At 41.6% G+C, this 23,431-nt stretch overlaps 1 protein-coding gene across 2 annotated transcripts; it reads left to right on the top strand.

Moving 5' to 3' along the window:
- Nucleotides 1–401: 401 nt before the first annotated feature.
- On the top strand, nucleotides 402–20,917 carry STIL (STIL centriolar assembly protein). Of its 2 annotated transcripts, none has more exons than XM_071809892.1 (16): nucleotides 402–785; nucleotides 1,849–1,956; nucleotides 3,620–3,735; nucleotides 3,845–4,029; nucleotides 4,990–5,237; nucleotides 6,020–6,103; nucleotides 6,218–6,304; nucleotides 7,868–8,015; nucleotides 9,203–9,312; nucleotides 10,125–10,239; nucleotides 11,045–12,100; nucleotides 13,425–13,584; nucleotides 14,339–14,564; nucleotides 16,470–16,662; nucleotides 17,271–17,524; nucleotides 19,386–20,917. In XM_071809892.1, exons 2-16 carry the CDS (start codon nucleotides 1,865–1,867, stop codon nucleotides 20,212–20,214), a joined length of 3,903 nt encoding a protein of 1,300 aa, XP_071665993.1. In that variant the 5' UTR covers nucleotides 402–785; nucleotides 1,849–1,864; the 3' UTR covers nucleotides 20,215–20,917. The 2 variants fall into 2 exon arrangements, with proteins under 2 accessions (XP_071665993.1, XP_065698789.2); XM_065842717.2 differs by having other exon boundaries at nucleotides 402–762.
- Nucleotides 20,918–23,431: the final 2,514 nt, after the last annotated feature.

Here is a 23,431-nt window from a genome sequence, read left to right on the forward strand (position 1 = left end):
GCAAGGGTGCAGGCCCTCACTGACCCGCGGTCGCTGTGGGTGGCGCACGGCCCGGGACACCCGGCTGGGAGAGGCCGAGGCCGGAGCGGCGCTCACAGGAGGAGCGGGCAGGCGGGACGGTTGTGTCGGTTTAGCTTGAAAGCGACGTCAGCAGCCACAGTCCCTCCCGGCGGCGCCCCGCGCTGCCATGACAACCGCACTGCGCCTGCGCGCTCCGCGCTCTCCCGTTGACCGTTTATGAGGCCGCCGGCCTTTTTAAATCCCCGGCGCGCGCGCTGGCGGTTGGTTCCCCGGGGTGCGCTTTGATTGGTCGAGCGAACCGTTTCTCTCACAGCGCCTCGATTGGGTGGAAGCGCGCAGTGGGGGCGGGACGCGGCCCATCGTGCCTTCTGATTGGCCTGTGTCTGTTGGCGGCGGGGAACGAGGGGTCGGCCGTGGGCTGAGGAACGCGCCGCAGCGGGGCTGGCCGGGTTGAGTCAGGTCCGGTTCTACCGCAGCGGCGGGAGCCGAGGCGGTTCCTGGTGCCTCTCCGCAGGGAGTGCGGTGCTAGTTAGGCCTTGGGGAGGGGGTGTCACTGGCCGCTCCCCTTTCTCTGGGAACGCTGGCAGGGCCCCTCTGGCGCCCGGCTGAGGGAGGGGCTGCGGCGGGCAGGCCCCGCACCCGAGAGCTGCCCCACACCGGTGCCCCGCGGCGGGGACAAGAGGAGGGGACGAAGCTGCGACCGCCCTACATGGACCCCGTTCTGCCCGGGCCGGACCCGAGGTACCCGCTTCGCGTCGAGGAAGGTGCCCTGGGAGGGTCCGCTCTACCTCCGAGAGCGAGGGGCGGGAGGTGCAGCGGGGCCCCAGCCCCTTGGGGACACGGTGGGCCCCGCGCGGCTCTGGTTATGAAGAGCTATAAAGGGGGTGGGGTGTGTTTGTAATCCGTGCTTGCCAAAAACTAGTGAAAACAATGAGGCTTTAAAAAAGCTTCACCTTTTACAAGCTTAAAGGAGGGACCTTCATAGACATTAGGCTCTTAATGAGAATCAATTAACTTTCGCTGGAAACATGAGAGGTCGGTGAGCTGCTTAGAGGGACGCCTTAAAAACAAAGTTATTTCCTGAGAACTTAAGGAAATGCGAAGAAAGAACCTTGGCAAAGTTTAACGCTTCAGATACCTACAAAGGAAGTTCTTCTTTGTTAGAAAATGTTGAGATATTTGCCAAATGATGTGGACTGTCAGTGGTTTTGTGTTTTACTTAACATGCTTGGTTCAGGCAACGGTTGTAATCCTGTTTGTGTAAGTTTACATGATTACATACTAATTTCATCAGGCCTCTTTGAAGTCTGATTGAAAATTTTGCAGTGTATTATTTGAGTCCAGCCAATGCTTTATCTCAGAAGTCTTCAAAGCGTAGGTGAATTTAATGCTGACTTTAAAAAGTGACTAAACCAGGGCTTTTGGAAGCTGATCTGATGTTAATTTTGCTAAATCAAGATTTTCTGGATGCCACGGGAGTTTCTAATGATTTACAACATTTTTCTTTTCTACAAGGTATTCAGAGCTGTTTTTTCTTGAGCTTTATGTGCAAACTTGTATTTTTGATCTACACATCTTCCAAAGTTACATGAAGGAACTGTCAGGTGGAGAATGAAGTTTGTGTTGACTATGTAGTTCATATCCTTGACAACTCCACAGGACAAAGTGTCTGCTTTATTGGCCTAGGCTTGAAACACAAAAAAGTACCAACAGCTTATGTATGTTATTTGTTGGTTTTGTTACAGTGCTACTCCTTTGTTCTTATAAATGCTGCTTTAAAGTACTAAGCTTAATGCATTTTCCTTCATATCTCTGTGATCTCCATAGATTTTTTGCTGAGAGAATGGTCCCTTTCAGTTTCCCTCTGTCCAAGTGTGCACTTTGGGACCCAGTCCCTATGGGTGATGTCATTGGCTCGCATATTGCCTATTACAGGTAGGAATAACCTTTTTCTAAGCTACTAAAGGTTAACATAAATCATGAATTGTGTGATTCAAAGCCTCATTTTATCTTTTGAGTCTAGTGTATGATAAGGCACAAAGGAAAATAAAACAACTGGTGTGTTCATTATAAGGGTAAAGGGATTTTCATTAGAAAGATTTGAGAGTTTCCCTTTGTGTGCTGTATCCCAGCCAAGCAGATTGGACTTGCCTCAGTCTAGAGTAACTTACAGTTTCTTTCAGTTTCCTTCTCGAGTGGAAAGGTGTAAAAATAACTGTGCACCTGTAATTTTCTTTAACATGTTTTTCCTTGTCTCTAAATATTTACAGAGGGAAAAAATATTTTTGACAAACATAGCGTAATTCAAGTAAAACTTCAAACATTTTGCTTGCTTCAGGAATCTGGATGAAAATGCTGGGAGCTCTGATGTGTTTTTGTTTAGAATGGGTCTGGAGGCAAATCTGAAGCACCTGTGAATTTCTAGGACAATATGGTCCAGAGCTGACTTGTAAAACAAATGGAGATTAAAATGATCCTTATTACTTAACTGGTTAATTTTTATATAGATGTTATGAAAATCTTACTGTAGTTATTAAAGCAAGTATATGAGCAAGTATATGCACATATGTGCATAGAAGGTTGAACAGCCTTTACATGCAGGTCAGAGGAGCCTCTATTTGTTCTTGCCACATAACGCTCTTTAGGTTAAAATTAAAACCTTCAAGTTTTAGTCAAGTTTAAAAGCAATTACTTTTATTTTGATGAGGGCACTTCACTTAGTTAATCTTGAGCAGGTAGGGTATGAGCCATCATCGCAGTATTCACATAAACCACCAGCTTCACTTTTAACTTTGACCTCTTTCCAAATCAGAATCATATAAGCTATCTCAAGCTAAAATAATATTGATGTATTGACTGCCCTAGACTCCAAACGGACTAGCTTTTTTTTACTAAATACTGATTTTATAATTACCTAATCTTTCTCTGTACCTGCCTTCCTGTAGCATTGAGCCCACTCTGCTGCTGCTTTAAGCATCCACATTAAATGAGAGCACTAACTGTGCTAAAATGAGAGAGCAATGTGTCAAAGTTAGTTAAGCTTTTTGGCCTATAATTCTCTTTAAACTTAGGAGCCTTTTTAATGTTCTGCATTTTGGTTTTAGTGTTTCTAACTTTTCCCACCTTCTATTAAAATAATTCACTCATGTTCAACCCTGGCCCTTGTGATGATGTTGACCTTCAGATGGAAAAACTTTTCTCTCCTTTTTACTTACTCTCCATAGAAAAAGGCTCTTTTCTCTCCTTGTTATTTATTCTCCACAGGAAAAACTGTTTTCCCTCTGATGCTGGTTTGTTAGACTAGTCAAGCCAAAATATTCTTGTTGGGATGATAATACAGAGCATTCTGTGAAGCTGTTCTAGTTAAAATACGGCATTCTTGAATACAAATAGTTGGGGCAATGCTCAGAACATGAGCTAAAATTCCAGTGACATTTTATACCATGTTGTTAATTCTTACCTTATTCTTGGTTAGGGCTTTGGGCTGTTTCTGTGTATTTTCTTTTTAAATGACAAAAAAGTATTGTGGAAGCTATTCCAATATTATAAATACTTTAAAAAAAAACATTAAACTTAAACTTGCTTATTGTCTCTTTAGAAACCCGAAGCTATCTATGACAGAGAAGACCTTGCGACTTGCCTATCGCCATGCCAAGCAGAATGAAAAGAAATTCTTTTCCTGTTTTTTGCTTGGGACTCTTGCAGTAGATGAAGGTAACTTTGAACATCAGGTTGACAGACAATGTTGGTTGGTCGAGTAGGCTCTTATCAAGGAGCCTGAGTTATTGCTCTTGGACTCTAACTTCATGTATTTATTTCAAAGATGGGGAAAGTGTAATGCTGGCAATAGACCGCTTTGATCCTGGTCGAGAAGTTGCTGGTGGATCAGGCAAAATTCCGACAGCGTTTCTTCCTGGAGACTTTTTGATTCCATGTACAGTCAATGCCTGGGGACCTGCTGATAATATTGTAGTGCACACTGCTGAAGATATCAGCTTGGCTTTCGAGGTAGGTTCTTGGCAACTTTGGAGTCTCTTAATAAATTGTCTTCTAGGAAGGATGCTGGACTATGCACAGGGCTTGATTTCCAACCGCCATCAATTTCAAACACAGCAAAGTTGTGGCTGTGGCAAAACTATTTAGTTGGTTATATGAAATGTGCCACTCAAGTGTCATTGAAAAGTATCAGAAACTATTATAGTTAGCTTTTGCAAGTGTTTGAGGATCACGTAGTCTTTATTCTTGGACTAAAATCTTGCTGTCTGACCAAAGTTGTTCAGCTGGTCTGACCACCAAAACCAGCAAGACAACAGTGATTGCAGCAAACTTATTTAAATGAGAAAAAGCTTTATCTTTCAAATCTGTCATGAATGAGTTGCAATATTTCCATGGTTGTTGATTAAAAATAAAAGGTATTGTTAGGCAAGTGACTTGCAAGAAAGCGTGTCAAGTCTATATATGTTAGTTGTAGCTGAAATGTGTGCTGAAAATGTGTGCTCTGCTGTAGATACATAATCTAGTAAACACACCTGTTTGCCCATAGATATGTGTATTTGTGTATATATACAAATAATGCTTACTTTGCATTTAAACTTTCTCATAATGGTACCTCCACTTGTTAAAATATAAATTTCCTGAATGCAAGTAAAAAAAAGTTGACAGATCACCTTGAACCTTCTAGTTGCGTGTTGTTTTATTGATTTTTATAGAATTTAAGTAATCTCAGCTTTTTTAATATAAAGCAATGCTAAGATATGCATAGCTTAATTTCAGGTGTGTTTTACATTATTCATTGTATTCAGTATAACCATAAGCTTTAGAGACCTGGGTTCACAGCTTTTTATACAGGGCCTACTGCAGCAGTAGCTGTGATAATGATTTGAGTTTCTAGTGTAATGCAACTCGAATCACGGTAGTCATATGAAGACAATATTGTGTATTTGAACCTTCTCTTTTCCCAACTTCCAGGGTCTGCAGCGCAGTCTGTGCAGTAAAGAATCACTGGATCTTTCTAAGCTGCTCACTGTTAGAGCTCACGTTGTATTCACAGAAAACCTGGATAATCTACATTTCAGTTTTCACTGGGCTTCTATTACTGCAGCAAATATCTTGGAATACACCCCTGTGAAGTCTGTCCCAATTATTCCCACAGCCCTAGCAAGAAATTTGAACAGTCCTATGAATATTGCACAGGTTCAAGGAACTTATAAATGTGGGTGAGTAAGGGTGATGCTAAAACTACAGGAGTTACCGGGCAGTTTGTTGTATTTCCTAAAGCAGGTAGGTGGGCAAGATCTCACCCAGTGCTTTGCTTTTTAGTAAAATAACTGGCATAAAAATAACATAGCTTCTTAGACTTGGAAAAATTTAAAACGTCATAAACAAGAAACATGAAATGGGATGGAGCAAAACTCTGAACTAATTCAGGAGGTGTTCTTGATTTTAACTTGAGCAGAAGGATGTTCCACTGGGATAGGGGGACACACCTCTAGTGAACATAATGACTATAAAGAGCATTTAGCATTTTAAACAATGTCAGCGCTTGCTCTAGAATGAAAATCAGATGAATGCAAGTCAAAGCTTTTTCTGTTAATCGTCCTCATAAGATGCTATTGGGGAATCATCATACTGACTGATAACGAAGTTAATAGGATGAACTAAGGGTAGATCAAAGCAATAATTTGAAGCAACTGAATGTCATGTTATTTGGACCTTGTGAATGCCTCTCAAAGTTACTCTTCAAATTTAACATGACTTGCAATTCTGGATTTGTTGTGACTACCATGATACTAAGCAAATATGGTCCTTGGTAATTCTTTGATACACAGGGAATGGATGAAAAGCTGATTAATTGCTATAACATGAAGGAAGAATGGGTTCAATTTTTTTTTCTGAATTTCTTACAGTATTTTCTAGACTTATATTTGTGTCTTTGTGATTATTCTGAAAGACTAACTTCCAAAATAATAAAAACCAAAAAACTTCTGCTTTGTTTCAGCTACCTTACTATGGACCAGACACGGAAATTGCTTTTGCTGCTCGAGTCTGATCCCAAGGCTTATGCTCTGCCGTTAGTTGGAGTGTAAGTGTTTGTCTCTGTTTGTACAGATTAATACATATTGATCTGGGATGTATTTGGGGGATTATATAGTGGAAACCAAACTGTCTCTAACTGAATGTTTCTTCTTACTTTCAGCTGGCTGAGTGGAGTTACTCATATCTGTAGTCCTCAAGTCTGGGCCTGTTGCTTGCGATATTTATTCAGTTCTTCAATTCAAGAAAGGCAAGTCACGTTTATCTACGAAACATAGAAGCTCTTGGCTGCTTAAAAATGTATTCCACAGAAACGTATAGCAACATGGTCTCCTTTTAAACATATTTGAGGAAATTCTGTGATTCACGTAGGAGATGGGGCTATCTCTTTTAATTGTTCTTTCTGGTTTTAACTTCTGCCTCACCGTTTTTCTATGACTGAAGTGTAGAAAGCTGGGCTGATATCTCAAAGACAGAAGAGGATAAACATTAATATTATTAAGGTCACTGCATTTTAGTTTAAAGAAGGGCAAGCAAGCAGAAAACACTAGTTTAAACAGTGGTGGGGTTTTGAACTTTTCCTATGGGTGTTTTATTTGACATAGGCTTTCTCCCTGATTGTATCTGACCAACATATTGAAGCATATTGATTTGCAGCTAATACTCTCTTGTTGTGACTTCCTGCTACATGTGCTGGTGGTATAGTTTTTTGCGTTCTGATTTAATTGCTGGGTTAGTAGATACTCATTGCTCATTCTCTACATCTTTCCACTTGTAGGATTTGCTAAGTTCTACTTATAGGGAAGGTGGGATGGAGTTTATAGTTTAAAACTGCTCTTCAGGTAGATTAAACTTTAAAATATACTGGAGGCATCTGCTCGACCACACTTGCTTTTAAATTATGAAATAAAACCACATTTGATGATTACAGAATAGACTGTTTTCCCTTAACAAGTTAAATGTGCCCAAATACAGATAAGAGCCCAATTAGATTATTAGATAGGCAAGTTAGATGCTTGACTCTCATTAACTTTTGCTGATTCCATCTTGGAAATGGATTAGACAGATTTGATGAACCGTGCAAACAGAATTAACCTCTGCAGACTGACTGCTTAATCTGCGTATCAAACATTTTTAACTCCTAAGTTGTTAGGATAATTTTGAAGTCGTGTGTGTGTGTGTGTTTTTCAGACACCTTGTTCCTCCTGCTTGCTTTATCGTGTGTGTTACTCAACAAAACCCCAACCAAATACACACAAACCTCCCTTCCCAACAAGTGCTTTACAAGTGCTATCAAATGGAAAATTGTTCTGAAAGCAGTACTACCTTTTCCTGGAATGCACACTATTTTCATTATCCTTGGTCTTTTGTGTTACATGTAGACAGTTTTTTCTTACTGTGCTTTGCCTGTAGGCAAAACTTCAACGTAATTTTTCTTAAAAAATAAAAGTCTTCACTAATGAGCATTTTTGGAATATTTAGTGATAACTGAAACACTGTCTTTAGGATGTGGCTTCAATTTTTACAGCTTTTTTTCCTTCTGAAGCCTTCCTGGAATTCAAAGTACCGAGTGATCCTAAAGGTCTAAACTAGTGAAGAGATGAATTGCTCCCATTTCTTTGTTTTGATGCTTTCATGTGGCATCAGCCCTAAGTCCCATCTGTTGAGCACCACTCAAAATGCACTGATTCACCAATTTGCTAAACCGTGTGACAGTTTGCTCTATATATTGAGAAACTAAGGGCTTTCTTCCTGTTTCTTTGGTTGGTTTTTTGTTTTGTTTTTTTTAAGATGTGTTTTGTTTCTATTTTAGGGTTTTTTCAGAATCTGGGAGTTTTCTTATTGTACTTTATTCATTGACACACAAGGAACCGGAGTTTTATGAGTGTGTCCCATGCAGCGGACAGACTGAACTAGGATTTCAGATCTTAACTTGCAATGCAACAGTACACCTCTACAAAGTAGGTACCTTGGTTTCCTACTGCATCACGGTACTTTAAGATTTGACTTTTAGTCTAAGTACGTAAACGAGACATCACTATAATGTGACCCAAACTGAACTGCAGTGTTTGAAAATGATGTGGTTCTATAAAGCAACCTTTTTGCAGTGATTACTGCAAATTCAGAGTTTGTATCTTGAATTGAGAGATGACTTCCAAAGTCAGCAACTGCTCACTTTTCTAAGAACATTAAGAATCTGTCTCTTAAAATGTAGCGTGCTGTGCTGGACCTGCTTAATGCTCCTTCTTACTACTGACCCTTTGGCTTTATGAGCAGAGATTCTGATTTCCTATAGTGTTTGTTAATCTGGTGTTCTATGTGCGTGCTGGACATGTCAAACAACTGCTATGGGTTATGCATATCGGTGCTTTCTGGAGAGCAAAGCTGGGTAACTTGTGCTTTGCCTGAAGTTAAATGCAATAGGGAATTCAGTGGTTACTAATCTGCAGATCTCTTGCTGCATTACAGTAACAAAGCAGAAACAGTTTTACCTCTGTGCAAAGTAACTCCTTGAAAGAATTCGATGACACAGTGTCTGGAAGATAACTAATAAGGTTTGAGGAAATTCTAGGAAATCTCAGTTCCTTATGTGTTTTCCTAAGTTTGTGCAGAACCTAAAGTTGAACTGTTAATGCATGCTCTGGTAGAGAAGCAGCTAATGTAACTTTTGTCCTGTGCTGTTCTCTTTCCAATTGAATTTCCCTATTCGGGGCAGCCTTCCGCCTTTGGCCTGGACACAGCTTATTTTTCTCAAGATGCCAAGTCTCTTAACACAGGCTCACTCCTGTTGTCTCCAGGACTTGCCCCGCTGTGGTGTGTGAAACACTAGAGGAACAGTTGCTGTTTCCTATGGTGGTGAAGGCTTGTGGAAAAGTATCTAAGCAGTTACAGCAAGGAAGCATCTGCTTGTGGCTATAATTAGCCCAATTACTTTACAGAGTAATAGGGGGAACAGTGTTAAACAGGAAGGGAAGTTGCCTGCCTCCTTGTAGTGGTGAAAGAATTGAGAATTGAAAGTGGAGGACAAGCAGCAAATAGTCAGATACAAATGTCTTTAAAACTGCTTCTTTGTGAGTAGTGCCTCAGTGATTAAAAGTTGGAAGTTTTAATATACAGAAGTTTTAATATACAGAATATTTCATTCCAGAATGTTGAACCTTCAGACAAGAGCCCTATCCAGTTTGAGTTGAATGCAGAAAACCAAAATGCAGAAACGGAGTTCTTCAGCAGAGTTTGCGAGAAGCTTCCTATCAGAAGGTAAAGCTTTCAGATCTCATTCGTGTGCAAAGTGAAATGTTTATTAGATGAGGGGTTTTGGCCTCTGCCGTGCCAGGTGTCAGTTTAACTGTGCATACAGTGATCTTATTGCATTAAAATCTGCATATGTGCTTTTGTTTATTCCTAACATTAATATTCTTCAAATTAGATGGTCAAGCTGACCAAACTCCAAGAGAAACTACTCATAGTTCTACTCTTGATACTGCAAGTTGTAATTTATACAGTTCATCATTCTAAAAAGGCTTCATTGCTGATGGAGCTTGGTTCCCTGTATGAAGCTTTATGTGAGATCTGCCTTTTGAAGCAAATCTCTCACTGAAATCTACTGAAATTGATCGAAATTCCTTTTTCCTTCTGACTTTTCAGAGCTGTGAGACCTGGATAGGTTGAAACTTGGGGATTTTTAAGAACCTGCGTTATCAATCAAATTATCTATGAATGACCTTTGTTTTCTGTTAAACAACATTGCAGTCTTTACTGTAGCATTCCTTATCTTTCGAATATAAATCAGTGCTTGACTGTTAGAATTTCACTTAAAAGGTGTGTATGTTTGAGAGAAGGTTACTGTCTTTTTGCCCAAAAGCAGCATTTGAATTTTCACTGTTTGAACTTAAGAACTGTTTGCTGTATGAGCTCCCTGACTAATAAGGGAGATGTATAGCAACTGCTTCTTGAAAAAATGATGCTCGTATTGCACTGTAGATGGCACAGCGAAAACTATGAAGATTCATGTTACTGTGAACAAATCTGACAAGCAAACATTTTTAGTTTGATTGTTTTGTTGGTTTTAGTCCTTCCCAAGGCTGTTCACCCAGCAAGTTGTCAGCAAGTGATCATGACTCTGGTGTCGAAGATGAGGATTTATCCCCCAGACCAATTCCAAGTCCTCACCCAGTAAGCCAAGAGGTAACTAAGTAAATAATGTGACACTTAGAGCACCAAAACTCATTGTAACGGGAGTAGAGACTATAAAGCTCCTGTCTTAAAATGCTAGCAGGGGAAAACAGGACTGAAGAAATGGACCACGAGTCCTAACTCTTGCTGTAGTTAACCTACCTTTTTTTCCAGGATTGTAGACACTTTAATTCCTGTGTACGGTAGGATTTGGGAACAGAGAGAATAGGTTCTACTTTGGAATCTTGCTGCTATTAAATGGAAGAGTTGTACTGTCTGAGGCAAAAATAGATGCAGCAAACTCTTTATTGTGTATTTGTGTATAAATGAAATAAAGATCTGCTGGTGTGTCCTTTTTTATTGCAGCATATACAAATATAATAAAATAGCAGCCCTCACACAGTACAAGTCTAGAAGAATGTGGCAGTTGTGGATGATAAAATCTGATCTGTTGCACCTACCTTGTGGGTCTAAGGAAAGTAAGAGGGAACATGTGATCCACTTCTTGAGGGGGAAAGATCCATACTGTGAAATGTGCTCCTGGATGACATGGAGCATTCATTTGATAGACATGACTGTTATGCATTATGAAAGCAATTTTGTCTTTTAAGAAGGATACTAGAGATCTTGCTGCTTTCTCTGTATCCCGATTTGCCAGTCTTTAGAAAAGTGGTCAATGTGTAGTTGGTTCAGAACTCACAATGGTCTATATTGATTTTAAATGAAAACATTTTCTTTGATGAAATTCTGCACGTGAAGAGCTGAAGGACAACATTATAAAATTGTCTTAAACTTGTTTGTGTAATTGTCCCTTCAGGTTACCAGGATCTTTCCTTCGGTTCCTGAACTGTCACTTGTTATGGATGGGAGTTTCATAGAATCAGGACAACCATCTAAGCCTATGGGGACTTCAAATGCTAAAAGTCTACCCTCAGTGCTACATCAGCCTGTTCTAAAGAAATGGTGCTTGGGATCGACCTATTACCCCACACAGCACTCTGAAGACAAGCAAAACTTTTCTGCTAATACAGGAGATCCCTCTTTGAGGCAATTACCAAATAATTTAAGCCAGAAAATTCCAACTTCGCGGCCTTCCAGAGGAAAGCAAGCTCTACCACAACAACAGTTGCACTGTAAGAAAGCTTGCCTGCAATCGAGAAAAAGTTCTGGATCTTCTCCTTCAACCCCTTGTAGTGGTTCTTCCCCAGATACCTCTGTACATCACCCCAGGAAGCCATCAGAAAAACTTGTATTAAATCCCAACGGAGTCACACAGCAGGGAGAGCCTCCAATTAGAAGAACATTGATATCCAGTTCCAAGCAGCTTCCTGCTGTTGCTCAACCAGTCCTCCACACCTCTGCTTTTTCACCACAGAGCTGCAGAAGACCCCCAGAACTGCAGGTGCCGGTTCAGGTGCCGCCATGTTGTCCAGCCAGGGCATGCAACTGTCAGTATCCTGCTTCGGTCCAATATAATCCCATAAACTCATGGCAAGGAATTGGTCAAATGAGCCCCAAACATGGAGCGGAAATCCAATCAGAGCTGGCTCAACAGAATCCATGTACGCTGCTCCATCAAAATATCATTTGCCCAAATATTTGCTGCAATCCAGGATATACCACAAGCAGCCCTGTAAGCGTGAGATATCATGGGCAAACAGGGAACTGTTCTCTCGACAATAGCTTATCGCCTACAATAAGACTGCCTTCAAGTGCAAGCCCCTCTAGTCCGCAGTTCTGTGCAGCCCACTCACCGTGCCTGCACGTCCCCGCTTCTAAAGCGGGATCAGATAACGGAATGATGGGATTATCTCCAGATGCGTACCGGGTTCTTACCGAACAAGACAGACAACTCAAATTACTCCAAGCTCAGGTCTGTGGAAATGGCAGCTTTCTCCTCTGCCCTCATAGTGATTATGCTTTGATAGTTCCCCTGCCAAAGGAATTAAATTAACTGTTGTCTGTCCTTGTTAGAACAAGAGCCTGTTGTGCCAGCTGCAGTTTGAGGATAGAGAGAGGTCCTGATTACTTCTGCTAATTGGTGCCTCTTAAATGAAAACTATTTGACTCTTGCCTAATTCAATTTTGCATTTCTTTTTATTGTATTTCCATAACATGAAGGTTTCCCTTTTTGCAGACTGTTTTATAATGCAAGCCAATATAACTTCTGTATAAATACTTTCCCATATGTATTCTTGTCTATGTAAAAAAACTTACTGCATAGGCTACAGACTTTGGAATTACTGTAAGTGTACAGGTGAAGCACAGCATGTCTTGCGTTGCTTTGCCAACCTTCAAGCCTGCAGCTTCCTGACCTGTTGAGGCTGTTGCTTTTTAAGATTCCATTGCCTGCAGCAGACTGGTGGTGTTCATCAGGTGTTTGTTGCTGCACTGGACAATTAGGCTTTGGTGGTCTTGCAAAGATCTGTTTTGATACCAAATTAAGTTTCTTCAAAATATCGGCCTCTTGACTTATCCTGCTGGCCCTGTGTTTTGCAGGGTATGATTTAGGGCTGAAGAGCCAGAGTTTCGATTTTGCTGCTGGGGATGAATAATAGGAATAGGAAAGTTGCTCACAATACATATTTTTCCCACTGAAATATATTTTAGATATAGTTCAAATCAAACTCTCAAAGCGTGGATGGCGCATGAGAGGCAGAAACCTTCCCTTATAGTGTTAATGCTGACTTCACTGTTATGATATTTCTCCAAGGAGCTGTGAACTAATTGGTGAACAAGGTAGATGCAAATACTACAGTGAAGATTGCCTGGGCAACCGTAATGTTATCATTTAAGTGCTTTGGTTTGTAATTAACATAAAGTTGGTTTAGCATGGTGTAGGGACAGTTGGCATATAAATGCTTGGCTGGTAAGTCGGTAATAGGCTTTGTATATGAATGAAAGGAACAGAGAATACTTCCAACAAGTGTACCACAAATAGGCTTTACTCAAGTTGTCTTGGTGTAGTTCTGCCAGCATGCTTAAAAGCTCTTCTTTCCTAGCTCTGCCAACATCAAAATTGATGTTTTGATTTATGCCGCATGCACCGCTGAGAACTGGAAGGTTATCAGACTTCTGTGGCAATGCAACCTTGATTTGAATCCAGATCTCGGAGGAGCCTCATTTAATGATTCACTTCTGCCTGTTATACTTTCTATTTTATTGTACGAATTCTAACTTTTTGATAACCGTTACAGATCCAACGCTTATTGGAAGCTCAGGCTTGTCAGGCGGGTTCCTCTGGCCCAGCTACAAATGCTCTGCAGCCTGGGGAGCAAGGGGACCTTGTTTCTATGGAAACACAGTCCTCACCGGGTTCGCACACAAGGAGAAGCGTGAGCATTGCAGTGAGCACAGGTAACGCTTTATTCTTTAAAAATAGACTGACATCACTTTTTCTGGAGGTTTCTGTGATTTGTTTGGGCACGGAGGGAATATTTTGCGGAAACGCTGAACACACACAAGCGTGCACTCAGATACAATAAACAGCCAGGTTCTCTAGGTGTTATTTGGAAGTTTAGGCTGGAGCTGGTTTTGTCTTTGGGCTGCAATGGCAGTGATTGCCATCACTGGAAGGATTATTTTTCCAGTAGCTTTAGCAAGATCTTCTATTTTAAATCGTGCCTTATTGCAAGAAAAAATCCACATCTTTTCTTGAATGAATGTGTTGTTTTGAAAAGCAATAGCTTCTGTTAAATACGTTATTGATGCTTTTGTAAGTCATGCATTTACATGCATGGAGAGGAGACTGTATTTGCTTTAATTTTAGCAAGTTAGGCAGCTGTGTCTGTAAGGTTACATATTACCGTATTGGTTTCTGTTAAATCCATGGAAATACTGTGGTTAGTCTGGAGGAAATTTTGCAACTGGCTCAAGGTCAATGCATTGAAATGCTTTAATACAACCATTTATTTTCACCAAGTATGCTTTGGCAGAAATTAGGATTTGAGTGGTGTTTTGGCAACTCTTAGCTGTTTGAAATCATCAATAACTTTTAAAATGATGAAAAAATATGAATGTAAGGAAATGACTCCTAGGTTTAAAACGCTAAAGGGTCTCAGAAGATAGTAATGACTTTCCTTAAATGGGTAAATCTCTCATTCTCTTCTAGGTGCTAGCTTATTTTGGAATACAGCCGCAGAAAAACAAGACGACTCCGTATCGCACGGAAAAAAAGAGGATGAAGAGATTTCTAAGGAAGACATAAGCATTTCGATTAACACCGAACAAGATGCAAGTAATACAAGTATCGCTTCTTCCTTAAAGGTGGTTGACATGCCCAGCTTTGTAGACAGTGTTCATCTTGTGGAAGAAGGAACTAACCAGAACACTCTCCAGTAAGTAACCAGAATATCTTGTGTTCACGTGATATGCTGAACTACCTTTCATAAGTCACTACTTTCATACTTCATTTTTTTTTTTCGGGAATTATAAATAGCCACCTGACTTCAGTTATTGTGTTCTTTCCCTTCTTTGTTTTTAATTATGCATCGAACTGTACAGCTCACCAAAACACAGTTGCCTTTAGTCTGCGCTTATCAGTGTTGCACGTTTAGCTAGTCTACCTGTCAGCAGTAGCTGATGGCAAAAGCCTTTTACTTGGAAAAACAAGTGCAGTGTTGGCAACATTCCCTTTCTTACCTTAAATCCAGAGGGGAAAAGGGGATGCTTCTGGAGCCAGTTGTTTTCCTACAGTGGCTTTTCCCTGTGAGCCTTCAGAACCCTTTCAATTCTGAGGGGCTTAGGACAAGGGGTTTATGATTATATGACTGTTCCGTGAATCTGTGTGTTTTACACCTGATTACTTTGTGTGTAGTGAATGCAGGTATCAGTTTCACTGCTGTTAATTATTTTTAAGATCATATTTTTTATAGTGCAACAACAAAACTCAGACCAAGTTTGGGAAGCGATTTTAAAATATTTTTAATTATCTATGTGGATGTTATTTTTACACAGTGATTTCTCTAAGTATAAAAAGCCAAAGGAGGGGGAATACCCTTCCGGTTAAATTAGGTTTCTAAATTGGGAAAGATGATGATAATTGAGCTATAACTTAAATATTCATTGTCCTTGATAAAAGTGTTATCTGCAAACATATTCTGCTACCATAAGTGTTACTGATTCAAATCAGTCATTTGAACATTATGTTTTAGAGAGATGCCATCTTAGGATTCTCCACAACTTAGATTCATAAACCTACAGGATAGCTGTATAAGTATCTTACAGTAAGAATGTAAAGCACCACCCAGATCTCTTGGAGGAGGAAGGGAACATTTTTGGGAATGAAGAATAATTGCTAGTGGAACAGTAACTGATAACCTACATCGTCTATCTGGTGTGTCATGTGATTGAAATCTTATCGCTTTCAACACAGGCGATTGATCAGTCGAGTTCTGAAATTCCTTTATCCTACACTTGTCTCCTGAGCAGGGACAGGAGGGGAGGGCGGCCACTTAGGGATCACCTCGGGCTGGTAGTGCTATCAATAGGTCTGGTCTCAAAAGATTTACACAATGCACACACCAGCTCGCTGAAGGGGACGCAGAGCATTGCGTTGTAACTCATTCTAGAATATGTACCCCCTTTTATCTGGAGACTTCAGGAGAGATTGTTCTTCATTCAGCTATTCATTCTACTATTGAGAAATACTTCACCAAGGTGTTTGTTCTCAGTTCATGATACACAGTGTGCATTGTGTATGCGTGTGCTTGTGACAGTGTCTTTAAGAAGTTTTTAACGAGATTCCTATGGCAGTTTAAAAATGCTTCATCACTTACCTTGGTAGAAATGGCTTTTAGAATAAGTCATGTTTCAAAACATATGGAAGACACTTACTCCTAAAGGCTTTTCAGTGACCATATGAATGCTGGAAACATAAGACAAACTCCGAGTTGTTAATAACTTTAATTTAATCTGCTTTAAGATTAAGTCAGAGTGTCATTGAGTTTTGTCTGGTCCGGAGAAGCCAGCACCACAGTCAAATCATATTTTGAAAACATAGGCTGTTGTAGTTCCATGCTGCAAGTTGTATTTCCTCAGTCCTCAAGTGCCTTTTGAAAGAAAACGACTGCAGAAAGGAGCAAAGTGTCAAGTCGTAGACGAACCAAGAAATATTGGGAACTGTTCCCAGTACTCATTTTTTCTCCTCTCCTAGTGTTCATGAAAAGTTCAGTTACACATAGTGATACTTGTGCTTTTTCTGTTCCGAGGCAGTATCTAACTATCTCAGTGTTCTCTTTCAGAAATGGAAATGTTTCCCAAGCACTTGTTCGTAGTTCATCCTCGGAAGAAAGTCCTAGTGTGTCTTTACAGAAAGACCCAACAGAGGGAGCCAGCAACCGTGTGGTGGTAACAAGTGAGCAAAACTCAGAGCCACCCACCTCATTGCTGCCTCGGCACCCATCAGAGGATCAGAAGCTTTACCAGGACTTACTGGTAATTGGTGTACATTTGATTGTCTTCACTGAATACGACAGTCAAAGCAGCGCACTGCTGAAGCTGTGATGTGGTATTGGCATGAATGAAAGTTGCATGTGGTTTTCAAGTTCATGTTGTGTTCTACAGAAAAGTTCCTAGTTTGTGGTGGTTCTTAAGTGGGTATTCTATTCTTCACTCTTCCGTGCATACACAAACTACTGTCTGCTGTCTAATAAAGAATAATTATTTAGTTCAAAGATAAATGTCAGTTGGTAGCTTCCCAAATTAGTGCCCTTTAAAATAGCACAGCATTTTACCTCCAAATCCCTTAAAGTGCAAGTACTTTAATCTTGAAGAATATCAGTTTGTCATGTGTTTAAATTCAGAACAGACTCTTACAAAAGGCTGGAGATGTAAGATATTCCGGTGTTTGACTACACTGCTGTGAATTTACATGACTGTATCTGAACTGAATCTGACTTCTTTGTAAGAATAAGCTGTTAACCTATCTAGTGATAGATCAATTAAATTGTACAAGAATAAACCAGGATTTTGGGTTTTGTCACCTCTTGCATGTCATGATGGCTTTGTCTATGTGCTCTCTCCCCTGCTCCCTTTTTCTGCAGGGCCAAGTAAACCAACTCTTAAAGTCCTCAGAAGAGCAAGATCACTTGCCTGTAGAATCAAGATTCGCTAATGATGATTGTCCTGAGCATCAGGATATTGATGATACAACAGAAACGGCTTCAGAGACTGACACGGGAGTGGTGGATAAAGAGAGTGTGATTAGTGCCACACTCAAACAGCTGAAGAGTCTTGGAGTGGCGATTGACTCACCTGGCAAAATGAAGAAGGATACACACAAAGTGGAGAATGCCAGGTAAATAGTGGTGGTTTTGAGTGGCGATTTGTAGATCCAACCAAAAATTAAGATTGGCTCAATGAACAAAGAGAAGGAGCTGTGTTCAATGCCACTGGGGATTTGTTTGGCAACTTGACCCACATTTCCTGCAAAGATGAAACACTGGCTCATGCTATGGGTATTTCAGATAGGTTTAAGAGCTCTGCTAGCATAACTCAGATTATTTAAATATAACACAAATAGCTCTAGCTGGTCGAGCATCTGGTGATTCTTAAAGCATTGTGCATGCAGTAGCACAAAATTCCCTAGAATAATAATGAAGCTGCTTGAGTAATTTCAATCCTTTGGGCTACATCAAAGTATTCCAGAGAAACGCTGGACTTGAGGCTGAACATTAAGCAGCTATATATTTTGTCACTGCTTCTTAGCCCTTGTCTTGCGCTTCACCACTTAAAGTGAAATTGTTATCGTGGTTTTGATGCATAATCAAGACTTGGTTCTATTGTAATCGCTTGTTATTGTGAGTGCTTTGGCCTGAAACAGGGAGGCTTCAGTGGTTGGGGAGGGAAGCAGCCTTGATTAAACAGAAGAAGGAGCAGAAGTAATTTCTGAATAAGGTGTTTGAGGCACAGGAATTTACTTATGTAGCTGCTTAGCCATAGCCTGACTGCCTGGTACAACTTCACTGCCATCCTTATTGGCTTCTTGATACTGGTGTATAACTGTTAGATGGTTAATTTATCTATCTCCTAATTTGTCTTCAGCTATTTATCAAAAGCTGTTTCCAGTCATACAGTTCCTAAGCTCTTTTCTCTCCTCTTCATTTGATTTCATTAGGTATTTTTCTGGAATTTCTAGGCTGCCTTCCTGGCTGGAGAGTCTGTCAGTGTTCTTCTAATGTCAATAATAAACTAACAAGTGAACACATAAGACAAAACTGGAATTCTTGGGGTTTTTTCTTCAAACTCGGAGAGCAGGGTGGGATTCTTCCTTCTGCCACCTTCATGACTGATAAACAATTCTGAGAAAAGATCTCCAGCTCAGCAGAGAAGTAAACAACAGTGCAGCTCCACAGCGTAATCAGTGGGGCTTCATCTGAACCGGGAGTTCACTCTCCCTAAGAAAACTTCAGAGTCTGTGCTCACGTTGAAATAGAACAACTCTTTACTCTCAACATGAGGAGTTTGAAGTTTAAACGTGAGGTTTATGAACTAGTATATGACACATATACTAAGTGCACTGGTTTATAACCACTACCAGTGTACCAGAGCTTGTCCTTTCAGTCTTGAAATACCTAATATATACCTAATGTATACAAGAAGTCAGTGTAGTAAGCAACAGAATGAATGACGGATGCCTTCGAAAACTAGAACCTTGCAGGCTTCTGGAAACAAAGTTTCTGTAAAAATCCAGGAATTGGCATGCGTTGGGAAAGAGGAAATGTTCTGGCATTGGGCTTGTATCATCTATCTAGATGTAAATTTGGGGTTGGATGCATCTAGAGTCTTAGGATCCGAGACACATAATGTCACATTTGCTAGTGAGAACAGACCAAGAGCTCAAACCTGCTTAAAATCAAAACCAGCTCCAAAACCTGCTAGAGGTGGGTTCTTCTTCATTGGAGGGTTGTGGTTGGTATTGAACCAGAAGGCAATATCAGCAATTCTCTAACACGGTGTTTGAACACTGTTGGAGTGAGTAACTGGAGAGCTGCTTTTTACTCTGTGCAGAATGTATGTGGCACTGACAGCCTGATTGAGCTGTGGTGTTCGGAAGGAAGGAAAAATGGGACAGCGAGCAAAATGAAATGATCAGATTCTATTGTGAAATGCATACTTTGCCTGTAATGCTAAACTGACTTTTTGATGCTTTCTTTCAGCATCTTAGCCTGCATAAATCCTGAAGCAGTGGTTCCTGGACTAAATTATATGTCATTTGCCAACGTCAGCATGTGTGGCTTAACTCCTAATGTTGTTGATCTGAGCATGGAAGCAAACGCTATAGCACTCAAGTATCTCAGTGAAAATCAGTTATCTCGACTCTCTCTCAGTCACTCAGGCCGAAATCCTCCTGGGGATTTCTCTTTCCAAGACGTTTTGCATACAAATATGGACAAGAGCATGGTGGGTCTTAGCTTAATTTCACCAAACAATATGTCTTTTGCAACCAAGAAGTACATGAAGCGCTATGGGCTGATACAGGGTGACGACAGTAGTGAAGATGAAGAGGAACCACAGGTCCAAGATGGAAATTCTGACGCTATCAAAAATGAAAGCGTGCTGGACAGAAACTGCACCCCTGTGTCAGATGGATTGAACCACCGGACTGAATTAGCCAAAAGAATTGATGGAAGACTTCCCATTCATCTAAAAAATCACAGCAGAGAGCTGACTACTAATGCTTCTCCACCAGAACTGAACAGCCCTGTATTAAAAAACATTACAAATGAAATTTTTCCTCCCAGAGCAGATCAAACAGATGAAAACTCGGTTCAGGTTTTAAAGGATTTAAAATCAAAACTGAAATTGTTACCTGGGAGGGTTGAATTCACTGAACAACCTGGCAGGAAAGATGAAGGAGATATTCAGGTCTTCCCTGGCCATCTGCACACTCCAGCCCTGGAAACATTAAACCAGTCCAACAGCATTAATTCTGTTGGCACCATTCTTGATGTGAAACAGCTCAGGCAGTTGCCAAAGTTGTTCTGAGTGTCCCCTGAGATGGTTGGCAACCACTATTTCACCTCTGAGAGGGACCCGTGAGTAAAGCACTACAGGGAAGCAAGGATTAAGCTGTCTTTGAAGAGGTCACTCTGTTTTAGCAACATAAAACTGAGTTTTCAGCCCAGGTTGGGGACAGGCCCCGCTAAATGCCTGCTTGAGTCGGTGCTGAGTAGCACTGAAGTACGTGTGCACTTTTGTTTACAGTTTGGCGTGATTTTAAAGTATCTAAAAGGTGAATCAACTTGAACCCAAGACTTGCTCTTAATATCCTTTTAACAATGACGCTTATTTAAACGTTTTTCTGTTTCCTTTTTGAAAACACTGACTTTTATGTGTTTGTGCCAGCTGTGAGCCATCGATACTGTGTGCGCCAGAGCAGGGTAACAGAGCTAAAGCACTAATTTCTAGAAATCTGCTGAAATGGTTGAATTACTGTGTGGGGGGTTGTGTCTGATGGGAAGGGAAGTAGAACTGTGGCCTTACTTTGCATAACATTATTTGGAATTCAGCCCAAATGACACATGTAACTTTGTGTATCATGAAATCTTGGAAGGAAATTGGAAGAATTAGCACTTTTAAAACCTTATTTTTTTAATGTTTTCTATTTATTTGAGAAGTACATATTGCTTATAAAGGTCAAAGTTTCCATTAAAAACAAAACCAAACACAATAAACTTCAGTTGCCTGCTGTAGCCTTTATTTAAGACATGCCAGTCATGGTGTAGAATGGTTAACTGGAAGTGTCAAGGTGTTGCTTGCTACTGAACTCTTCAAGAATTCCAATACTGTGTGGTAGGTGCGCAAAAATAATTAGTTTCCTTTGTTCTGTATTAACAAACAAGTATTTGGTGATGAAACGCTATAGTCTATTAGTGAAACGGCCTTTTCCATAACCCTGTGAGGATAGTGTTCCACACGTGGAGGAATTTAGCGATTCCATTTCGAAGACTTCGACTTTTGGTCCGTTTTTGGGTGTTGCGGTGGTTTTTGTGGTTACGATGTGTTGTAGAACCCACTGGTGCCCGTTCTGCTCGCCCACGGCCCGTGGGTGTGAGGCCAGGGCTGGGCGAGCGGGCTGTGCCTAACACACCTCTGTCCTGACCTCTTGCTCTTGGGAATGAGACAGCAGCTCTGGAACTGTCAACTCATCCCCCTTCCCACCGTTCCTGACGGGAGGACAGTGCAGGATGATGGCCGAGCCATCTGTTTTCTCACCAGCTATAGCACTTCAGCGGCTGTTGGAACGAACTTTGCTTTAATGATGGCATTGTCTCAAACAGAAGTTCAGCCTACAGCGCTGACCTTGTCTTTCCTGCTCCATGAGTGTTAAATTGGAGTTTAAAATGCCCCATGCTGAAGTCCTGCACCTTTCCCGTTCAAATCCACTGTCAGCTCATGGTATGTTTGAATAGGGACTAATTGCTTATTATTAAAATGATGCCGGAGTGTTTTCCATCTTGTATCCTTGTGGGCCTTTGTGCATTAAGAATTGGGGGTGAAAGAAGCCATTTGCTGTTTCAGAGCCAGACCGGAGAGAGGAAGGCAGCAGCTCCCTCCAAGCTGTGTCACAATTTCTCTCACAGCCTCTTCCATCAACAAGAATATTTGCTTCCTTTCAGGAAAGGTGCTGCTTTGATGTGCTGAAAAAATAAAGCCTTTCTCAGTCGCCAAATCTCCCCTGGATCAGGCACAAGCTTATTATCTGGCAAGCACGTTTTCTGCTGAATCAGTCAAAAAATAGTTAATGTTTTTGAACATTCCAGTGAGATGAATGAGGCAATTCATACCTCTGAGCTATTGTTGTGGGGTTTTGTTCCTTGTTTCCTATTGTAAAATGTCTGGAAACACAGGAAGATGTCAGTTGTATTGGTTAATATTTTAAAGACTTTCTTCAAATGCACAAGGGCTAGAAACAATTTGGAAACAAAAGCCAAGCTACTTGCACACAGCTCAGGACAAGGGTGTGGTGTTGTATGAAGTTACACAAATCATACACTCCTGGACAGCAACCTCTGAGCAAGTGAAGCATTCATTTACTTGACCAAAACAACCACCCAAAAACCCACCCTTCCCTGAAGCAGCTTTTCCTTTCACAGTGTAGTGCTGAGTAATCTCAAGGTTCCTGGATTTTCTTTCCTGAAACATCTACTGTAGCTTGGAGTCAAAAATACATGGAAAGCTAGGCCTGGCTTAGTTAACCCTGAGCAATAGGAACACAGCTCAAGCGCTGGCTCAATCGCCTGTTCAGGCAATGCTGTGTGTGGAGGGGCAGCATGCTTTAAGGTAGAAACATAAACTGCTATGTATACAATAAATTTAACCACTCCTACATTTATACAGTCCTAAAACTACATTTGGCCCTTTGAAGGCAACTGCAAGGCTGAGGTGGCCCCCGATGAAAATGAGCTTGACGCCCATGGTTTAAGGCTTTGTTGTTGGAATTATTTATTATTTTGCTTCTGTTATTTCTAGCTGTTCTTTATTAAAGGAAATACAGTGCTCACTTAACAGGTTTGGGGCCTTCAGAGCATCACTGATGCTCTTTAGCCTGTAGAATTTTGGTGCTCCCTACCACAGGACTTGCTACCACTTCGCCTTGTGGAAGCGTGGGGAGGGGGTGAACCCCGTGTCGCTCGGTGTGACCACAAAGCCCACCCGTGGCAGGACAGTGGGGGACAAAGGGCCACATCACCTGCCACACTAGGGTCCCTGATAGGCTCGGGGTGGGGGGACCACGGCCACGGCTCCCACCCCACCGCGGGCAGGCGCGGGTGGGAGCGGCCCCGCAGCGGCTCTGGGTGCACAGAAGATGCTCGGCTTCCTAATCTCCCCCGCCCAGCCCCGGCTGTTCTATCTTTAACGCTTCCTGTTGGTTAGAGGAGCCGGCTTGAAAATGGTCGTGTTTCCTGGCGGGAGGCACGGCGGGCTCTCCAGCGCGTCGTGACCGTCCCTTCCCCGCCGCCCCACGCACGCTGCCGGCATCGTGCGGGCTCCTGCCTGCCGGGACCCGACCCCAGGCGTGCCCGGGAGGACGGGGGAAGGGTTTGTGGAAACCTCTCCCACGGCCGCGTCCAGAGCGGGAGGTTGAGGGGAAGGAGTGAAAGGAAGAATAACAGCTCCGGCATTTCCCCTTGCGGGAGGGCGTGCAGGTGGCGGGGAGACAATAGCGACCCCCGCAGCCCCAGCTCCCTCGTCCCCCCGA

Source organism: Patagioenas fasciata, chromosome 6 (assembly GCF_037038585.1).
Source record: "Patagioenas fasciata isolate bPatFas1 chromosome 6, bPatFas1.hap1, whole genome shotgun sequence".
In the NCBI taxonomy this organism is placed as follows: Eukaryota; Metazoa; Chordata; class Aves; order Columbiformes; family Columbidae; genus Patagioenas; species Patagioenas fasciata.

Excerpts from the sequence above, each read along its gene's own strand:
- STIL (XM_065842717.2), top strand. The coding sequence starts at position 731 with ATGGACCCCGTTCTGCCCGGGCCGGACCCGAG. Across the intron at positions 763-1,848 it reads CTGCCCGGGCCGGACCCGAG|ATTTTTTGCTGAGAGAATGG; the intron begins GTACCCGCTTCG and ends TGATCTCCATAG. Across the intron at positions 10,240-11,044 it reads CTCACCCAGTAAGCCAAGAG|GTTACCAGGATCTTTCCTTC; the intron begins GTAACTAAGTAA and ends TTGTCCCTTCAG.